Genomic DNA, 18,985 nt, shown 5'->3' with positions numbered 1-18,985 from the left:
GATAACAATGTTCTCTAAAAAAGCCACAGTAACTGGACGCTCCCATAAAAGTTCCTACATCCACTTCAAAATGATAAAGAAATGCTTCGATTCTTGATCTAATCGCTATCAATTCAAGGAAATATTTGCTATCAACAGGACAAAAGTGATTTAGGGTTCATTCGTCTTTTAGGAATTTTAGAGATTTAGAGTTATTCCTTTTTAGGAATTTTTCTTTTACTAAAATGTGTAATATGTTGTAACCAACCTCAAACGGTGTAGTTCTACATCAAAACGATGTAGTTCTGATTATTCATGTAAAACTACATCGTTTTGTCTATAAAACATATGCTGCTAAGTCACTGTCCTTGTTGGCAACTTTTACACGTCCGATGCGCATCTAACGTCAACTAAATACATGCTCTACAATCGCTTTAAAAAAAAAAAGATCAAATAAACAAACAAATCAGAGTACAGGGACTGATTAAAACCAAATTGATGTATAGGGAACACATAAACCAAAGTCGCAAAAAGTGATTGGTTTTGCCGAATTTCAATATCTTTATTGAAAAGCTAAGTTTTTTCTTTTATCTAGTTTATATTCATTAATCATGAGAAATAAAAACATCCTTAAATCGAGTTGCTAACGATATATTAAATGTATTTCTAAGTAGAGTATGTTTATATTTACACAAATTGTTAAATAAAGAGGTAATTACAAATCAATATAAAAACAGCAAAATGAGAAAACAAGATACCCATATGACGTTTGATTGCCCATAAAATGTTCCACAAATAAATCGTAAAATAAAAATATTAGAATTCATCTTGTGTTTAATAAATTATTGGATTCATATGGTTCATTAATCAAATAAATAATAAATAATAAATAAACAGTGAAAAGAATAATTCTCTATTTATATTTGGTTAATATAAAATTAAAACAGCAAGAACAATTCTCGACTAATAATGAGCTAATAATAGAAAATCAAGTTCTAAATTCTAACCTATCATGTTTAAAGAAATAAATTAAAATACAAGTTTCCATAATGGTTTGATTTGGCAAGCAAATGATACTGCAAGCTTGTTGTCTATTGTTTATTGATTTAAGAAGTGAGAAAAACTTATTAGCCCAATGTTGAATAACAAAATTGAAGTTACTAAAATTATTTATTAAATATTTTCTTTTACTTTTTATAATGAAATAAGTAAGTAATTAAATCTTTGTTAGACAAAATTTAAAAAAAGAAAAAAGAAAAAAGACTGGTGCAATGAAGAAACATTCAATATCACGAAACTCTAGTCTCCTTTTCAACTATTTATATACTTTACAGATTTTGTCTCTGCCTTTCTCTCTCTCTAACCTCTCAAGAAATCTTGTTCGATCAAGATCAACAGCCAGGCTTCCTTTTTATCATCAATCATGATGCCTGAATAGTATGATCCTAATCTTTACCTCATTATTAATGCTACAGTGAACATGCATGCGTGCATTAATTCTTCATTTGTATACTTCATGTCTATATCTATATATATTCACATGTATCTCAATTATGTGTTCTTGATATCTGAGTTTTATGTTTATTTGTTTTGCTATTTTCTTGATTTAATCCAACCAGCTTTTTTCTTGAATGATCGAATCAGTTCTCTTAATGAATATTTGATGTGTTTGCCGTATAGTGTTTTTTTTTTCCCTTGTTTTGGTTAAATGGATAATCATATATTGAGATTTTGATACTTGGGTCGCTCATAGTTATAATATGAATTATAAGTTGTTTGTGAAAATGTGCAAGTGAAAAGCATTGAATTGCATGAATGTCTCCTATAGACATAGATGCAAAGTATTGCCTTGTTCGTGTAATTGCCAATTGTAGACGGTTGGTACATAGTTTGTGCGTATGATTTATGTGTAAGACTCGTCAAAATATCTGAAACAAGAAGAGCATACGTATTCTTGATCTCTGAGTGATTCCTGATAACTTTTAAAGGGCTTATTGATCTTTCAGTGACTATCTCTTCAAGCTTTTGCTCATTGGAGATTCTGGCGTTGGCAAGTCATGCCTTCTGCTGAGATTTGCAGTAAGGACTTTTTTTTTTCTTGTCAGGTTCTTTTGATGCCCCTTCAAATTTTTTTCTTTTTTAATTACTGGCATTACAGACTTTTTTTTTATTATTGGCATTACAGACTGTTTAATTCCGTAACCGATAGCTAATAAATTAACGATTATAATTAGTACCTTAAATGATCATTAAGTGTATAATTTATCATTAAATATATTTTGTTTTATTATATTATTTTTCTAATCATACAAATTAATGAAAATAGCTTATAATAATTAAAAATGTTATAATTAATTTTATTTAGTTTAATTGCATATATTATTTAAAAATATTCATAAAAATTATTTTAAAAGTAAAATTTTAAATTTAAATTTTGACTAATAAATTATAAATATTATAATTATTTTAACCATTAAATGTAATTTTAAAAAAATTATTTATTATTTATCAGATATTGTAAAAAAAATAAAAATTTAATTAAAAAAATATTATTCAAATAAATAGAAAAATCGCATCAGTTTTTAAACAAACACTCTCTATATCTACCACGGATGATCTACAAGCTTAGTTTAGGATGTTAAATAATATTTTGTCACAAGTTGGAAGCAGTGGCATATCCAAAAAATTGTCAGCAAGAGTAATACATAAGATAATTAATAGGGTTTGAAAATAAACATATAAAAGATTAATAGGAATTTGAAGCAAACTGTAAGACTTTAGAAGAAAATTTTGAGGGTCCATGGGAATAGTTGCACCCACTCACCCAAGCATAGATTCGCCAATCGCCCCTGGTTATAAACATAATTTTGTTTAGTTAGTATTAATAAATATTATTTGATTGACTTAATTCTCATCCTATGTAGGACGACTCTTACATTGAGAGCTACATTAGTACGATTGGTGTTGACTTTGTAAGTATGGTAACATTATTTTTATTTTATCAAAATCAGGCTTGGAACGATGTATGATTGTCTTTCCATTTTTTCTGCATAGAAAATCCGAACAGTCGAGCAAGATGGAAAGACCATTAAACTTCAAATTGTGAGTATGTCATGGCATTCTTATTCTACTCTTTGTACAATAAATTATGATAGTATCTGCTTATTTTCATGCTCAGTGGGATACTGCTGGTCAAGAACGATTTCGCACAATTACAAGCAGCTATTATCGTGGTGCCCATGGAATTATTGTATGTGCTCATCTCTTCATTCTTGTTACAAATTCTTGGATCAATACGCCTTTACATGATGTTGTGTCCTTGTTTGGTAGATTGTCTTTGATGTCACAGATGAAGAAAGCTTCAGAAATGTGAAGGGATGGCTGACAGAAATTGATAAGTTTGCAACTGATAATATTAACAAGCTCTTGGTTGGTAACAAATGTGATGTAACCAACAAGAGGGTGGTGTCCAATGAGACGGCAAAGGTATTTTAGTCCATTTATATACGAGTGTTACCAATCATATAAGGGCATAGTAAGAGATCCAACGCTTTGTTTTTTTTTCTTCTTTTTGTGTTCATTCAGGCATTTGCAGATGAGATAGGTATTCCATTTCTAGAAACGAGTGCCAAGAATGCTACTAATGTAGAGGATGCCTTCATGACAATGGCTGCAGAAATAAAGAAAAGGTAACTTTTAGGTCTTCATTTACATTTACACACCCGGATGCTATTATATTTATCATGTCTTTCAAGTATAGCGGTGCTTCAGTTCAGGTGGTGTGTTCGACAAATGATACTTAATTTTCTAGTGACTGCTATAAACGATATTCAAGGAAATAATTGGAATGTTAACCCTATACTGCTCTGCAGATCAATCAGAACATTGCTGTTTTATATTAACTCTTTATTTATTTATGCAAATTTTCATTGCAGAATGGCCAGTCAACCAGCAGCAAATGCGGTTAGACCAACCACAGTGCCCATCCGTGGAAAACCTGTCAACCAAAGTACCACTTGCTGCTCATCTTAATTTGTTTAGGGATGCTACCACAGTTCCATTCAACGCAGTAGAGCTTTCAAGACAAGCAGCTAATAGATGCAAATTGGTCGGCATACAGCTTCTCATTGTCCGCAGAAACCCATGTAGATTTGTCAGACTACAACTTTATTTCAACTGATGAGTTAATTTCTATACATTATTTTCTGGTTATTTCCTTTCTCAACAGTCCCTCGAGTTAGTATGATGCCCTTTGCAATTTGTTTTTGGAGACTAGTACGAAAAGTGGAATCAATTTCACTATTATTTCTTGTAACCATCATTAAAATGAATGAAACTATGCTTGCTCAAGGAAATGCAACTTGAAAGCTCCTTTGCCTATATATGTTTCTGAGCTCAGAGTTGTTTCATTCAAATTTATTAAAAAGTTTTATCTCATTTATAATTTATTTAAAATATTTATTTGCAAGTAAGGATTCATTTTATTATGTTTAATAATAAACTATAAAACTAATTTCAAGTTGAATGAATAATGTGTTGCTAAATTAAAATAATAAATAAATAAAACTAAATAATATTAACTTATTAATATAAAATTTATTTTAAAAAACTATCTATTTTACTAGAATTCTTTCAGTTATAATTAATTCTACAAATTTATTTTTAATATATTTCAATAAATTAAAATAATTTAAAATAAAACCCACTTATTAAAATAAAATTTATTTTAAAAATTCTATCTATTTTACTATAATTCTTTTAATTATAATCAAATCTATAAATTTAATTTTATAAAATTAATTAATATTCATGTCAATCATGCAGGCAAATAAACTTTAAAATTTATAAATAAATTTTATAAACTTTATTTTAACTAAACACGATTTTCAAATTAATTTCTTCTTTTTTGCTTTCACGACTACAGCTGCATATTTTTTTAGTTTCCTATATTACTGATTTTCTCTTATTTTGTCCCAGTAGGAGAAACGAGAACAAAATATGACTCCAGGAACTAAGGAAATAACTAAAAGCCAACGCCCAAAAATTAATATTAAATATCATAAACCAAATTATCCAGCAAAAATTTACCTTCTCTAGAATTCAGCATCTAAACACAACTCAACATCCAAATAAATCCAAGAAAAGGGTTCACAAAAAAGGAGAGTTTCTGGTGTCTAGCAAAATGGGTTACAAAGAAACAGGGCAGATCTTGCCCACTTAGCTCACTACTCACTTCTGAGCTTGTCTGTTCCTCTTCTTGACACCGGATTTGGCCACCTTCAGGCTCCTATGAACAACACTCAACCTAGCAAGAGCTGCTTTCTTTAAATCAGGCCTGTAATAGTTATCGCCAACCTGCACCATGTAAAGCAGGTAAGACTACCAACACGCTACCTGATTCTACGAAAAAGGCAAAGCTCAGCAGCGGCGAAAGGAAACATAACAAGACACCAGATGCAAAAAAAGCAGTCCTACCAATAAACTAGAATTTATTGCATCATACTGATACAACTTAAAACCAGCTGAAAAAAGGAGAGATGCACAAACATATCAATGAAATACTAGAACGCTCAAAAGCCAAGCGTAAGAGGTATATTTCATCAAAGAAACCAAATGTTAAGATTTCTTCTTATGTGTTAACGGCTCATCACTGCAGAGAAAACTTAACCAGGTGCAGTACTTGGGAAATGAAATACATTTTAAGAACATATCATTTAATACGAAGTTCCCAGTAGAACCATACACCATATATGCAGCTAGAATGCCATTAACAGCAAGTAAGGAATTGAGACACAAACAGAGCTCAGAAGCCAAGCGTAACAAGTATATTTCATAGAAAAAAACTCTTATATCAGAATTTCTTCTTACATGTTAAGAGCTCATCACTGCCCGACAATATTGTTGACATCCATTTTATTCCTTTTCCAGTAATAAATCTAACAAACATTTTTGCAAAAAATAGATCTAACAGATAGATAGCAATCAAAAGTCATGATATAAATCCTGAAATCAATAGAAAATAATATGAAAGAACAGGACATCTAGAGAGAGAAAAAAAAACAAAAGTAACCCTTTTTTATGCTGAGAAAGTATTTGCAAAAGCTCCAACACATTAGCAACTTGAAAACTACTTAAGAACCATTGCATACTAATAAGCACAGTAAAGCAGCTAATTTCAGTGAATCAAATCAGCTAGAGATAGCAAGAAAAGGGTTGTAGAATACCTGGTTCTGGACAGCCTTAGCCATGCGGCGAAACTCCTTCTTCATAACAGACTTATGAAGCAAAGCAGAAGGTCTGTTCTGTTTCTTGGTCTTAGTTGTTGCAAGAATCACAGATTGGTCTTTTCCTGCCTGAATACTCACTGTTTTCTTATTTGACAATCCTATTATTTAACCACATTTAACATTATTGACTCAAAAACCATAAATTAAAGCTTAATAAAGTAACAAAAAGAAATGAAATTGAAAAAGTACCCACCAGAGTGTTTGTAGGAATTGAGATTGTAGAGATTGTTAGGTTCTTTACTAAATTGAACGCTTGCAGATCCTCTACCAAACTGCTTCACCAAGAAGCAATTGTTCTTTTTCACTGCCTCCCATATCAGTTGTCCTGGTACGGTCGCCATTTCCTCGTAAATCTATTAATTAGGGTTTTGCTTGATAGCTGCAAGAGTTGGGAATGGCGAGCAGGAAAGACAACCGAGTGAGTTTATGATTATTTATAGTTAAACCCTAATTTTTGTTCTTTATTTACCAAAATAACCCCACTATAGAGAACCGTTTTCCAATTTATTTCGGTTCGGGTATCTTTTGACTGAAGGTCGGGTTTTAATTTTTTATTTTTTTAACCAGACATATGATTACCGTGGTAGAGCGTGCCAATCTCTTTATTTAGAATACAATTTCCATAATAAAAAATATTTTAAAAATATTTAAATATAAAAAATATAATATTTTATTTAAATTTAATAGATTTTTATTTTTATTTTTATAAATATTAATAGTTTTAGTTTTTTTTTATAAATAAAAAAATAAAAACTACAAATATCAATTAAATTAAATATATTAAAATTTATATATTTATTAAATATAGAGTGGAGAGTAAAGTTTGATTTTTATATATAAACAATTAAATTGACTCTCAACTTTATATTTAAGAAATAAATAGTATATTGGAATGTAATTCTATGATATGCCTCCTTAAAATAAAGAGTTTAATGTATATAAATAGTGCATTGAATATTATTTTAATTATTAAATTAGAATGAATGGGTAATTTTTTTTTATAAAATAAAAAATAAATCACCATATTTTAAAAAAAATATTAAATTTTAATTTGATTTTTAAAGTTATAAATATTTTTAAGTGATATTATGACAATTTTTAGAATTAAACTAAAAAAATTGTCCATACTCGTATGATTGATTTAACTTGAAGCATATCTAATCAAATTTACTTTACTTTTATATATGTATAATAGATCAATATTATTAAAATACTAGCATTATGCGCATTCATTACATCTTCAAAAATAGATGGTATAGAATAAATGCTAATTATTTTATTTACTAGATTTATTTAATAAATAAAATTCAAAATAAATTCATTGGGTAGTTTTATGAATAATATAGATTTCAATATTATTCTAAAGGCTAATCATATGTTAATAAAAATGAATGTCCATGACTACTATAAAGACTATCCAATTATAATCAAAATATTTTCTATACCTCAAAATCCTTTTTACAGCTTTCTTTTTATCAAATATTTTTTCCAGCTGTTTTTTTTTATCAAGTATTATTGTTTGTGGATAAAGTGAGTCAGAATTAAAAGGTTTTGAAAATATTTTAGACTTATATATATACGTGTGTTATGCATTTAAAAAAAAAAAAAAAAAAAGGGAAAAGATAAATAATAAATAAAAAGAGTGTTCCATATATCCATGCTCGTGCTTTCATAGATATAAACAAAAAATCAAGACGAAACATAAGTGTAGTAAACAAAAGGATACTCAATAATGCCTGCCTTTACCATCATCTGCTGTAATTGGAACAGTTACACTTTGCATTCAAGCAATAAAATAAAACAATGAAAAAGATGGCTTAGAATAAAAATTACTACTCATCACGGTCCCAGACCCGTCACTGAAAATTAAGTTATTAGCCCCGCTGCCCTGAGCCTCAAATTCATAAATTAAACCTAATATCAGGATACAAGTACCTAATACCAGATCACCATCTTTACACCTCAACTAATGTTACATATATACAGAGCCAAAACCAGCCTCCATCCATTTTCTTCCCATTCTTTCCTTTTCTACAACAATTATATTGGTCATGGAATTATACAGAGGATTTCTACCTTCAGGACGGAGTACACATTGCTAATGGAAGAGCATTTGATTTGAATGAGCAGTGCAGCTAAGATCTTCCCGAATTACCAACAAACCAAATTCATGAGTAGAATTCCACATTCTGCAACTCTTCCCCAAGAACCAAATTCATGAGTTGCTTGATGTTAAGGCCCGGTGTGTCTGTCGTGCCGAGCCATTCACTGCCTCATTTATCCTACTAAACACTACTTTGAGAGGGATACAAGCTATGACCGGACCCTTGAGTTTCTCCACCACTGGTTTTCTATATTCTTCTTTATTACCAGTCAATGACGATAGTTTCCGGATCTTTTTAGACAAAAGCCCACTTTTCCTTTTAGGTGATTTACTCGGTGAGAATCGCGGTTGCATTGTTATATGCTTGGCAGGAATCCTTCCAGATTCTGAATTCCGCACCCCTTGTGGGGCTTCTACAGCATATACACGAGTTGGATCGCATTCAATGCTACTGACAATAACATCGCAGTATCCATCAGCTAGATGTCCAATTGTCAACGGGCGGCCAATAATAGCTTTGCCATTCAATTTACTCATGAGGGAAACCAGTGGAACATTTTGTGGCTGGTAGTTTGCCTTGACTTCAAGCTTAACATCATATAGTTTAGAATCAGTGATAGTTCTGCCAGGAAAATCTGATGTCTGATACCTGGAGTTAACCGTAAAGCGCGATTGACGATAGGGAAGCAACCTTTGAGGGGACAAGGACACCTCCATCATGGCCCCTCTCACATGATTTTCCCTATGAGAAAAAGATTTGCGCCAATCACGGACACCCTCAACATGGCTACCAGCAAACCCTTTGAAATTTACTGGCAAGTTGCAATTGTATGAAGCAAGGGGCCCTCTAGTGCTATCACAATCTGCTTTCTGACCAGATCCCTGAAAGAATCCATCAAAGTGCTCCAAACCTGCCAAATAAGCATTGGGTTCATCATTCATGGACAAATATTTTCTCTTCTCTTGTTTTCTATTTTTACTGATATGTCTTGAATTCCTCTTTCCTTTCAACTGCCACTTTGACGTATCTCTCTCCATCCTTTGGCTGAAGTTATTAAATTGAGCGGGCGCTGAACTGGTAGAGCCAGATTCATTGAGTCCTCCATTTTTCAGACATGCGGCTTCTGCTTGACTACCTTGACTAGATTGCCTCCCCAATCCACCAACTAGATGCCTTCCTGAGGAAGGCACAAACACAGGAGAAAAACCTGGAGAACAGAATAAAAATCAGCACTACTTGTCAAGCCTGACGTCACGCCAGAAAGAGATGAAGACAATGATAATGAAATTAAACTGTGAGGAAGAAAGTCTTCGTTGCATAGATTTTGAAAAATTCTTGAAAGGCAGGTATAGCAAAAGACACAAAGGCCAAAGACTGTTACACAGATGCAAAGTAACAAACTTACTGTAGATGATGATATAGGTAACAAAGCAAGGTGTCACAATCTAGAGGTCCTACGCCCGTGGCAGGCATTAAAATATGAATTGTCTAAAATTGCACAATCACCCAAATGAGCAAACAAAATACCAAAACAAGTAGTCACATAATGAGAAATGCATCAAGAGATTTCCCACATATTTTGCCTCAATAGCCAATTCCAATAATATGCGACATTTGAAATAGACCATCAAATGGAAGCATGACTAATACCATTAGCTGCAGAATGCTCAACATAATGTGCCACCTCTATTTTAGCTAATCCTTTCAAATTTTAGCGCATGTACATTAAGAGACTGAACAGAACTCATAATATAAACTCGTGGTTATGTAAGCTAAATGACCAGTAATAATGGATCTAACCAAAGAAAAATCTACAAGGTAAATGAGAAGTAAGAGAAAGCTCTCCATGTCCATGATCTTATAAATCATTACAATGCATACTTATCAAACACCCAAGAAGACAACATCATTATAAAGGAGATGACAGATATAAAGGAGGAGGATTACTATACAGAGGTGGCACACCCAAGAAAAACAGAGAGATGTGCAGCAAACTGAAGACATGTGAGCCCATGCATTTGCAACCATTCATGCATAACATGGATAATGCCTAAAGAAAGAAAGCTTCCCGATAAATCATATACAGAAGATTATTGCTTGCAGTTAATAGTCCCAACCCAACAAAGTCTCTGAACAATACCATCACATTACACTTCACCTCACCTGCAGCTCAGTAAACATCATAACAGGAAAACTTCCAAAACCTTAAAATTACTGGATATAAAGTTTGTCAGCTTTTCAGTAATCCCCATTTTATCATGTCACACCTCTTCTATTGTCACTTACTTTAACAAAGAGCACATCTGGTGCATTTACACATAGCTCACAGCCAATTCAAATTTATACATTCAAATCTTTTATTTGTTTTAATAGGTTCTCCAACCATCCTTACTTTCTCTTTCTCGCAAGCATCATCTAGCTAGTCTCTAAGTTGCTCGCACTCGACTCTACAAGCAATTGCATATAAACTTTAGCATACAGCCACCAAATTAAGCTTGAAAGTTCATGAATATGCTGATCTATAAAGTAACAGAATAGACCCCAGTCTCAGTTTTTTTTATGCAAGTACTAAATACCCACTAAAATAGACAAACTTAGTCCAATATACATCATGTTTTACCTCTAGTAAAAGCCCCAAAGTCTATCTCTTGTCCTGCTCATTAACTTGGCATACATGCTACAGCAAGCATTTAGATAAGCAGAACTAGAGCTGTTACCAAGCATCATAGCTGTTACAAAGCATTTTGGTTCAGTCAGCATCCATTTTTTCTCGCAGATATCAACTTGACATTCTTTAAACATTAAACCGAGACGCCAAAAGATGACATATAATCAAGATAGTAGCAATTTATGCAGTCTTAATGAGATTTTACAAGCAAGCTGTAGATCTCAGAAAAACAGTAGACATCCTCCTAAGAAACTGCATATCAATTTTCTTAGTTCAGACTATATGGGCAATAAGAAAACATATGCACAGAGAAAGCATGGACTGAAAGAAAAGGATCCTCAAATATCCCTACTTAGTTGTACCTGCAGAATGTTTTTCCTCCCCAACAAATGGAACGTCAAATAACCTATCTGAAGAGTCATTCTCTGCAAACCCTGATACCCCAGAAGCATCATTCTCCTGCTTCAGCTTGCAATTGACATAGGAAGTATCATGAGCATGTTCAGAAGGATTTAGAGATGCACCATTCTCGCACGAAATTCCAGTACTTTCTGAGGTATTATTAACTATTACACAAAAGCTTTTTCTAGATTCATTAGAATCTATACCAGAAACTTTGCTTTCAGATAATCCATGTAGAGGTGAACCAGTTGAATTGGGAATTTGGTCGCAAATAACTGGAACAGACACCATTGCTGTACTCTCCAAAACTTTTGTCAATGGTCGGCGGCGATTTTTTCTTTTTAAGAACTCATGAACATTTGCTACTTGAGATCTCTTTCTTTTCATGGATGAGTTATAACCTTTGCTGCCGTTCATAGGACTGCCATTTGACAAGCAATTCCCAGCATTTGAATCTCCTACAACCATTCCAAGGTCCTCAAGCCCTCTCATACGCTTAATGCCTTCTGTTCCATCATCCTCTGAATCATTTGGCGTTCTTCTTCGTTTTCCCTGTACAGGTTGCGTCTTAGTAGCACCAAAATGATTGGGCTCTTCAAAAGATATACCAGATTGAGATAATTCTGGTGCTGAATCTGATCCAGAATCTGAACCTGAGCCTGAATCTGAGTCTGAATCTGAAACTGAACCTGAATCTGAATCTGAATCTGAACCTGAATCTGAATCAGACTCTGAGTCTTCTTTAGAATTACCAGAGTCACTCTCTTCTTCTTCTTCATCTTCTTCTTCTTCTTCCTCCTCTTCCTCTTCATCTTCTGTCATACGCACATCTTCTTCACCAGAATCAGACATGCTAGGTGAGTCTTTAGCTGAGGAACCAAGCTCACCACCTGAGTCATTATTTCTAGGAAAGAAATTGACACGATCTTTCCCTAGGCGAGTATTTTCAATTTCCAGGGCATGAAGAATGGCATCTTCCCTTCGAGCATATTTCACAGCCTTCCTATTTCCATTTGCTGCATTTGCCTTCGCCTTCTCAATGCATTCATCATACTCCCCACATCGAAATGCCTTCACTCTCTTTGATTTTTCCAGATTATACCAGTCCCTAAAGCAACAAAACAAAAGGATTTATAATTTATTCAGATTGTATGCGCGTAAAGAGAAAATATTACTTGAAGACTCTTGAACCACAAATAACAGACAATGAAAAAATAGATAGCACTCAAATAAACTTTTATTGCAAGAAAATGTTGTTCGTATTCTAGCACAACATGTTAGCACACTCACATATGGAAATACACAGAGAGCATAACGCAAGAACACTTTTTGGCATACACATAACTTCTCCTAAAATGAATTGAAAACTTTTTATCCCATTGTTGGCATACAAGTGAACTATACATCTCATATATATGTCAAGCCTCACATACATTGGATAGAGTAAAAACACTCGGCAAAACAAGTCCAAAAGAGCACAATATTAGCAAACAAATTGGTATAATGTAAACCCACTTTTCCCTACTATAAATCTGATCAACTTGTACCCAACAGGTTTTCTAAGTAAAATGGGCATCTGTACCAAATTGACTCTGAAGCACAAGGTTTCTTCGATTATACATTGGGGTTTTTCTTTTTATTTTTTTATTTTGCAGGGATTTAAAACCTGATCAAATAGCAACCAAATGTAAACTATCAACTAGCCTTGCAGTGCAGCAGTTCCCTAGAAAGTATATAAAGTGCACAGGAAAAGGTCTTTTAACAATGAGAATAACCTTGTTAATAATGTCAAATATTACAAAAAGGATATATTATGGCATAAAAACTCAAGAAACATGTAAGGACTTTTAAGAAATTTGAGGAATGAAAAATGAACATATTCATTCTTATCAGCAGTAAATAAGAAAGCTCGTGTCAGGATCCAAGCATATAGTGATATACATGCCAACGTACTGATTCTTATCAACAGTAAGACCATACTTATCAATTTTAAATCAAAAGGTTTTGGTAAGTAATGCAACAAAAAGAAGAGAGAGAGAGAAAGATAAATCCACCAATTTCATTCTCACTTTCTATTCTCTAGCATGAAGCTGAACTACAAATACAATTTCTACCACAACATGACCACCAAAAACATCACAACAGACGTCTTTATCCTTGTAAACTTGATGATTTTGAATGAGATATAAAATTCAGAACAACATTACATAAGCCCATCAAAAAAACTCAACTCAACTTAGCCTTAGTCCAAAGCTAAATGGGGTCAGCCTTATGGATTCTTGTCCATTCTGCATGATTCTGGGCTACATCTTCAGAAAGAAATATGGCCACTAGATCCTCTTGCAACACTTTTCTCCATATTGGTTTACGTCTAACCCACCCTTTTTTTAATCCATCCGCCATAAAATGATCAACCTTCCTAAGCAAAGCATTAACCAGCATGATCAAACCACCTCGATATCCTACATATCACTCGCACCCTTTCCCTAATACACTCATTAGGGGCTCTATCCATTCCATAGAAAACATTAAATATTCACCTGAAACAGCAATGATGACCTCCCCAAAAAACTAAAAACAGTTCATGAAGGTAATAAACCACCACAATCAAGATAAAATAATCTACAACAATAACCAACCTAAATAACCACACATACAAAGTAAAGCATTAAAAACAACAAAAAGCAGAAAAAAACAGAGAGCAATGCACTTACACACTAGCATCCTCACGACCCAGAAGCTTAACAGGAGTGCCTGATCTCGGTGAAACCAAACTACCCTCAGAAATCTCGTCAAGACCCATAATCCGACCCGGCCACCAAGACCCGTTTCGACGGCGAACCCAAACTAAACTGCCCACTGAAGCATCAATAGCCTTAATGTTGCTGTTAGGGTCATCAGAGCTACCCATCTCAAAAACCCCAACTCAGTTTTCTAAAACAAATTCAAAAAATACAAAATAAACATATAAAAATACAAACAAACAACCCAACAAAGAAAGATCTTTAATTTAATAACAATTGTCTTATTTTGAAAAGAACCCAAGTGCTAAAAAGTCACTATAAACCTTGATTTCATGGAGAATGCATATAATACCCTTTAACACCTGAAATCCAAAATAAAACAGACAAACAAACACAAGTCAGCCAAGCAAAGAAAAACCCAATATCACCATGCAGCAAAAAGAAAGAGAAAAAATTAAGGCAAAACCCTTCACCGGAAGTTTTTCAAAAACAAAGGAATACTTCAAAAAAGAATATCATAAAGAAAAGAGACCTATTTTGAATGGTTTTATGAATAAAAGAGATCTAGAAAACGAAAGAAAAAACAGAGATCTAAAACGTTTCCATTGCGGTCGCTGCTTAAAAAAAAAAAAACCATGTTTCTGATAGCAGTTTTTCACCTTTGTTTTTTCGTTTACTGTTTTCTGTTTTCTTTTCCGGTTTAGTGGGCGTTGAGATTGTGGACAAGTTTAAGCTTTGTTTTCTTTGTGAAGATTGTGCTGAAGAGATGGTCTGAGTAGTGTCAGAAGCAGGGAGATAGAGGGAAAAGGGCTGTTTGGATCAAAAAAAACCGTACCTTCGGCTTTGGGTAACTTTTTTGGCCGAGAGAGGGAGAGTAGTTTTCGCCTCAGCGGAGAAAATAGAAAAAGAGAAAGAAAAAAATGGGCTTTGTGTATCCAGTTTTTCCCTATACAGTTTGTTAAGTCTGTATTGCTCACTAACCACAATTAGGGTAAATCAGGTATTCATCTGAACTTCTGTTTTTTCTTTTGCAAGAAATTGGATGTTTGTGTAAGCTTTATTTATTTATTTTATATTACGTGCCAACATATTTAGGCCACACCGGAGGAGGTAGCTAGAACCCCGATATATATATTTTTTAATTTTTTAGTATTTTAATATAAATTTATATAATTCACATATTTGTGAATGTGTATATACCTAAAATAGATAAATTTTATTACATATTATTTTTAGTATTTTGATGATATTAATATAAAAACTCATTAAACAAATTATAAATTGTAAGAATATCAATTTATATTATTTCACTTATACTAAGCTATAGTTAGTAATTCTTAAAAGAATTAACAAAAGTAAAAACCAACCAAAAAAAGAAAAGAAAAGAAAAGATGTTGAATAGAAAATTTAAGAATGAAATGTGTAATATTAAATCTAAAAAAGAGATAAAAGTTGTTATAGATAATAAGTATATAAATACGTTTGAGTATAAATCAAGCTAATTAAAAATAAATTACAAACGGATATTTTAATATTACTTGTTGTCTTTTTTATCACAATAGTAGGAACGATTTACTAAATCGTAAAATAATTACAAAGTAAAAAACTCGTGCAACTAGTCATAAAGGTTTGTTGAGCACATAGGAGAATTATTACAATAAAGGACTTTTTTGGCAATAGCATCTGCCATCCAATTACATAATCAGAGATCTGATATTAAAAGATTAAATTAAAATTTATCATATAAAATCTTAATGTCATCCACCACTGCCTTAATGTCATAGGAGATTATCGAGTTATCCAATACCATATCTCAATCTACCTAGCATCACCTTCGAAAATAACTTTTGATATGCCTTCCTCTTTCGCAAGTTGCATTACTCCTCTCAAACTCAAGGCTTCAACCAAGGCAATGTTTACACAGTTTTGAAGCAGAGAGGATGAACACTAAAGTACTTCTCCCATATTATCTTTACACATTATATAAATGGCTCCTCACTTTTCTTATTGATTAAAAGCTCCGTTAAAATTGTATTTCATGAAGTTGGCCAGTGATGGTTGCCATTATTGATGCACACTTACTGAGACTAAACTACCAATGGTTGAAAAAGATGGATTCATTGGAATAACTTCTTGGCAATGTGAACTCCATAGTATACTGTTGAGCACGCTCTAGTATTTATTCCATTGACTAAAATGCTTGTCTAAAAATTAAGGTTCCGAGCCTTCTATAGTGCCCTTAAAATCGCTACGGCTAAAAGTATATCCTCTTTTCCATTCGGACCAGTACACATTATTTCCATTATGTTGTACTAGCTACTTAAGAAAGGTTAGCCTTAAAAACTATCCGTTCTAAGATGCAATCTAGAATGAAACCACACTCTCCAAGCCATATCACAAATTAGAAAGAGATGCTCCAAAGACTCCAAGGCTTCATACCTCCCACATTGAACCGAAGCTTGAGGGATCCGTTTAGATAAACACTCACTAACTAGGAGCCCCCCGTTAAGCACTCTCCAAAGGAGTATTTTTATCTTGTTGGAGATAGGCAGGGACCATATTAGTTTGTTTCAAGGTAGCTGGTCAATTCCTCTAAGGTCTTAGGGATGGTAAGCAGATTCATTATGATGAAGTTCTTCAGCGATAAAATAGCCCGACTTAACAGTGAAGGTGTCAGAATTCATGTAGTGCTAGATGAGTCTATCAAGCACCCTAATGGTGCTAATCAAAATAATAAGAATAGTTTTAGCATCAATAGGTATAAAGGTGTTACGAATAAGGTTCTCCTTCCACTTACCATTTTGGTTATCAATGAGTTGCGATACTCAATGAATCACAGTTTTAGTTGAGTTGCTAAGAGTTTTCTTAAAAAGGAACTAATTCGGCAACCATGCATCCTACGTACAATGAACCCTTACACCATTCTTAACTTGCCACCTTAGACCCGCGACTAGAATTTTCTTTCCTCTTAGTATGCTCGTTCAGGCCCATGAGGTATTGTACCATCTGATACGAACATGAAATCTGTGGATGGGAAATATCTACTTTTTAGCAGTCTCGCAAGCAATAAATTATTATTTTGCATAATACGCCAATACTATTTAGACAATAGTGTGAGATTAAAATTGTGAAAATCTTAAAAACCCATACCTTCATCTTTCTTAGAATGACACATCTTATTCCAAGCCATCTAATGGACTCATTTTTCACTACCTCATTGACCCTATCAAAAGTTATTAATCATGCTATTGACCTCCAACATAAGCTCACAAGTAGGTAGAAATAGGACATAGAGTATACTAAATGTGCAGTTATAACCGCCTTTATCATTATTTCTTTTCCCTCTGAGGATAAATTTTTCTTCCATCCTGTAAGTCGGTTAGCCACCTGCTCTCTGACCTCTGCGAATGTTTGTTTCTTTGATTTTGTTCCTATCGTTGGGAGGCCGAGATATTTATCATGTCAATCAATGTGAGATATACCAAAATGTTTGCTAAATAGCCTCGTATGTTATCCAACATATTTTTACTAAAGAAAATCGATGATTTGGACATGTTGATCAACTATCCACTCTTTTGGCAAAAACACCGAACAAGGTCATTTATCTTTTGAGCTTCGGCCAGGTCTACCCTATAAAGAAAAGAGAGAGTCTTCTACAAACAAGAGGTGAGAAATTATAGAGCTAGTGCGGGCTAACTTAATACATGAGATACTGCCTTCACCTTTAGTTTTTTGGAAAAGCTTAGAGAGACCTTCGACACAAATGATGAATAAGTATGGGAACAATGGATCACCATGTATGAGGCCTCTAGTCAGTGCAATATGACCTCTAGTTTCTTGTTGCATCTGAATGAATATGTCATTGAGGACACACATTCCATAATCCAGCTAACCCAAGTCTGACAAAAACCTAGCCTAACCATCATGCTACGAAGGAATTTCGCTCCACTCTCTCATATGCCTTACTCATGGCCAGCTTCACCGCCATTCCTTGAAAATTGCCTTGTCTATTCTTGAGATTATGCATGACCTTATGCACTATCAAAATATTATTAGAAATTGAACACCCTTTAATGAAGGCACTCTACATCTCACTATTATTTTTGAAAATATGGCATGCAACCGAGATGTTAGGATCTTCAAAATAATTTTGTAAAATACAGAGCATAAACCTATAGGGCGAAGTTGAGTCATATCTGAAGGATTGGACACTTTTGGAAGTAAGAAAATAACAGTATGGTTGAAACTCTTTAGAAGCTTACCGGTTCTGAAGAAGTTTAATACTTCATTACAAACATCATTCCCTACTAGAGGCCAATATGATTGGAAAAATTGACTTGTAAACCCATTTATGCCTAGTGCCTTCCTAGGGTTAATGGCGAACACCGCTTTTTTAATCTTTGCACTTGTGACTTCTCTTATTAGAGTTTGATTCATTTTAGGAGTAACCTTACTACTTACTAAAGCGAGAATGATTCCTTCAAATGTAGGTCTTGAAAAGGTATAAATAGATTGAAAATATTATTAGGCCACCTCAAAAATTGTTGAATTATCCAATTTCCATCATCCTACATCATCTTGGAGGCTATGAATATTATTCTGCCTTTAATGTTACTTAACTTTATTATAGGGAATGACACGTTCTTATCTCCTAACTTAAGCCAATTTACTTTTAGATTTTTGTACCTCATTTCTATCTCATTGATGCCTTTATACTTTAGTTGTTGAAGCTCGAACTCTAATGCATCTATATTCCTTTTAGAATTGGCATTATTCTTATTATTCTAAAAGAGATCAGAT

At 33.2% G+C, this 18,985-nt stretch overlaps 3 protein-coding genes and 2 non-coding genes across 6 annotated transcripts; 1 reads left to right on the top strand and 4 right to left on the bottom strand.

Moving 5' to 3' along the window:
* Window positions 1–1,256: 1,256 nt before the first annotated feature.
* Window positions 1,257–4,361, top strand: LOC8281570 (GTP-binding protein YPTM2). The gene is made up of 8 exons (XM_015717327.3): window positions 1,257–1,416; window positions 1,986–2,058; window positions 2,904–2,951; window positions 3,034–3,081; window positions 3,158–3,229; window positions 3,310–3,465; window positions 3,565–3,668; window positions 3,915–4,361. The coding sequence occupies exons 1-8, from the start codon at window positions 1,403–1,405 to the stop codon at window positions 4,009–4,011; spliced, it is 612 nt and encodes a 203-aa protein (XP_015572813.1). The 5' UTR covers window positions 1,257–1,402; the 3' UTR covers window positions 4,012–4,361.
* A 638-nt stretch (window positions 4,362–4,999) lies between these two features.
* On the bottom strand, window positions 5,000–6,691 carry LOC8281569 (60S ribosomal protein L28-2). The gene is made up of 3 exons (XM_002515839.3): window positions 6,460–6,691; window positions 6,204–6,364; window positions 5,000–5,334 (listed from the first exon to the last, which is right to left on the bottom strand). Exons 1-3 carry the CDS (start codon window positions 6,605–6,607, stop codon window positions 5,209–5,211), a joined length of 435 nt encoding a protein of 144 aa, XP_002515885.1. The 5' UTR covers window positions 6,608–6,691; the 3' UTR covers window positions 5,000–5,208.
* LOC112534360 lies at window positions 5,545–5,636 on the bottom strand. Its single transcript, XR_003078657.2, has one exon. It is a non-coding gene; the product is annotated as a small nucleolar RNA R24 (small nucleolar RNA).
* On the bottom strand, window positions 5,778–5,871 carry LOC112534359. The gene has a single exon (XR_003078656.1). It is a non-coding gene; the product is annotated as a small nucleolar RNA R24 (small nucleolar RNA).
* Window positions 6,692–7,974: 1,283 nt separating the features above from the next.
* On the bottom strand, window positions 7,975–15,208 carry LOC8281568 (uncharacterized protein At1g51745). 2 transcript variants are annotated; one of them, XM_048377824.1, is made up of 5 exons: window positions 14,842–15,208; window positions 14,509–14,544; window positions 14,156–14,375; window positions 11,402–12,549; window positions 7,975–9,578 (listed from the first exon to the last, which is right to left on the bottom strand). In XM_048377824.1, exons 3-5 carry the CDS (start codon window positions 14,350–14,352, stop codon window positions 8,482–8,484), a joined length of 2,442 nt encoding a protein of 813 aa, XP_048233781.1. In that variant the 5' UTR covers window positions 14,353–14,375; window positions 14,509–14,544; window positions 14,842–15,208; the 3' UTR covers window positions 7,975–8,481. The 2 variants fall into 2 exon arrangements, with proteins under 2 accessions (XP_048233781.1, XP_015572847.1); XM_015717361.3 differs by having other exon boundaries at window positions 14,509–14,547; window positions 14,845–15,207.
* Between the last annotated feature and the right edge of the window lie 3,777 nt (window positions 15,209–18,985).

The sequence above is a fragment of the Ricinus communis genome, chromosome 8 (assembly GCF_019578655.1).
Source record: "Ricinus communis isolate WT05 ecotype wild-type chromosome 8, ASM1957865v1, whole genome shotgun sequence".
Classification (NCBI taxonomy): Eukaryota; Viridiplantae; Streptophyta; class Magnoliopsida; order Malpighiales; family Euphorbiaceae; genus Ricinus; species Ricinus communis.
This window is presented reverse-complemented; position numbering and strand designations above follow the sequence as displayed.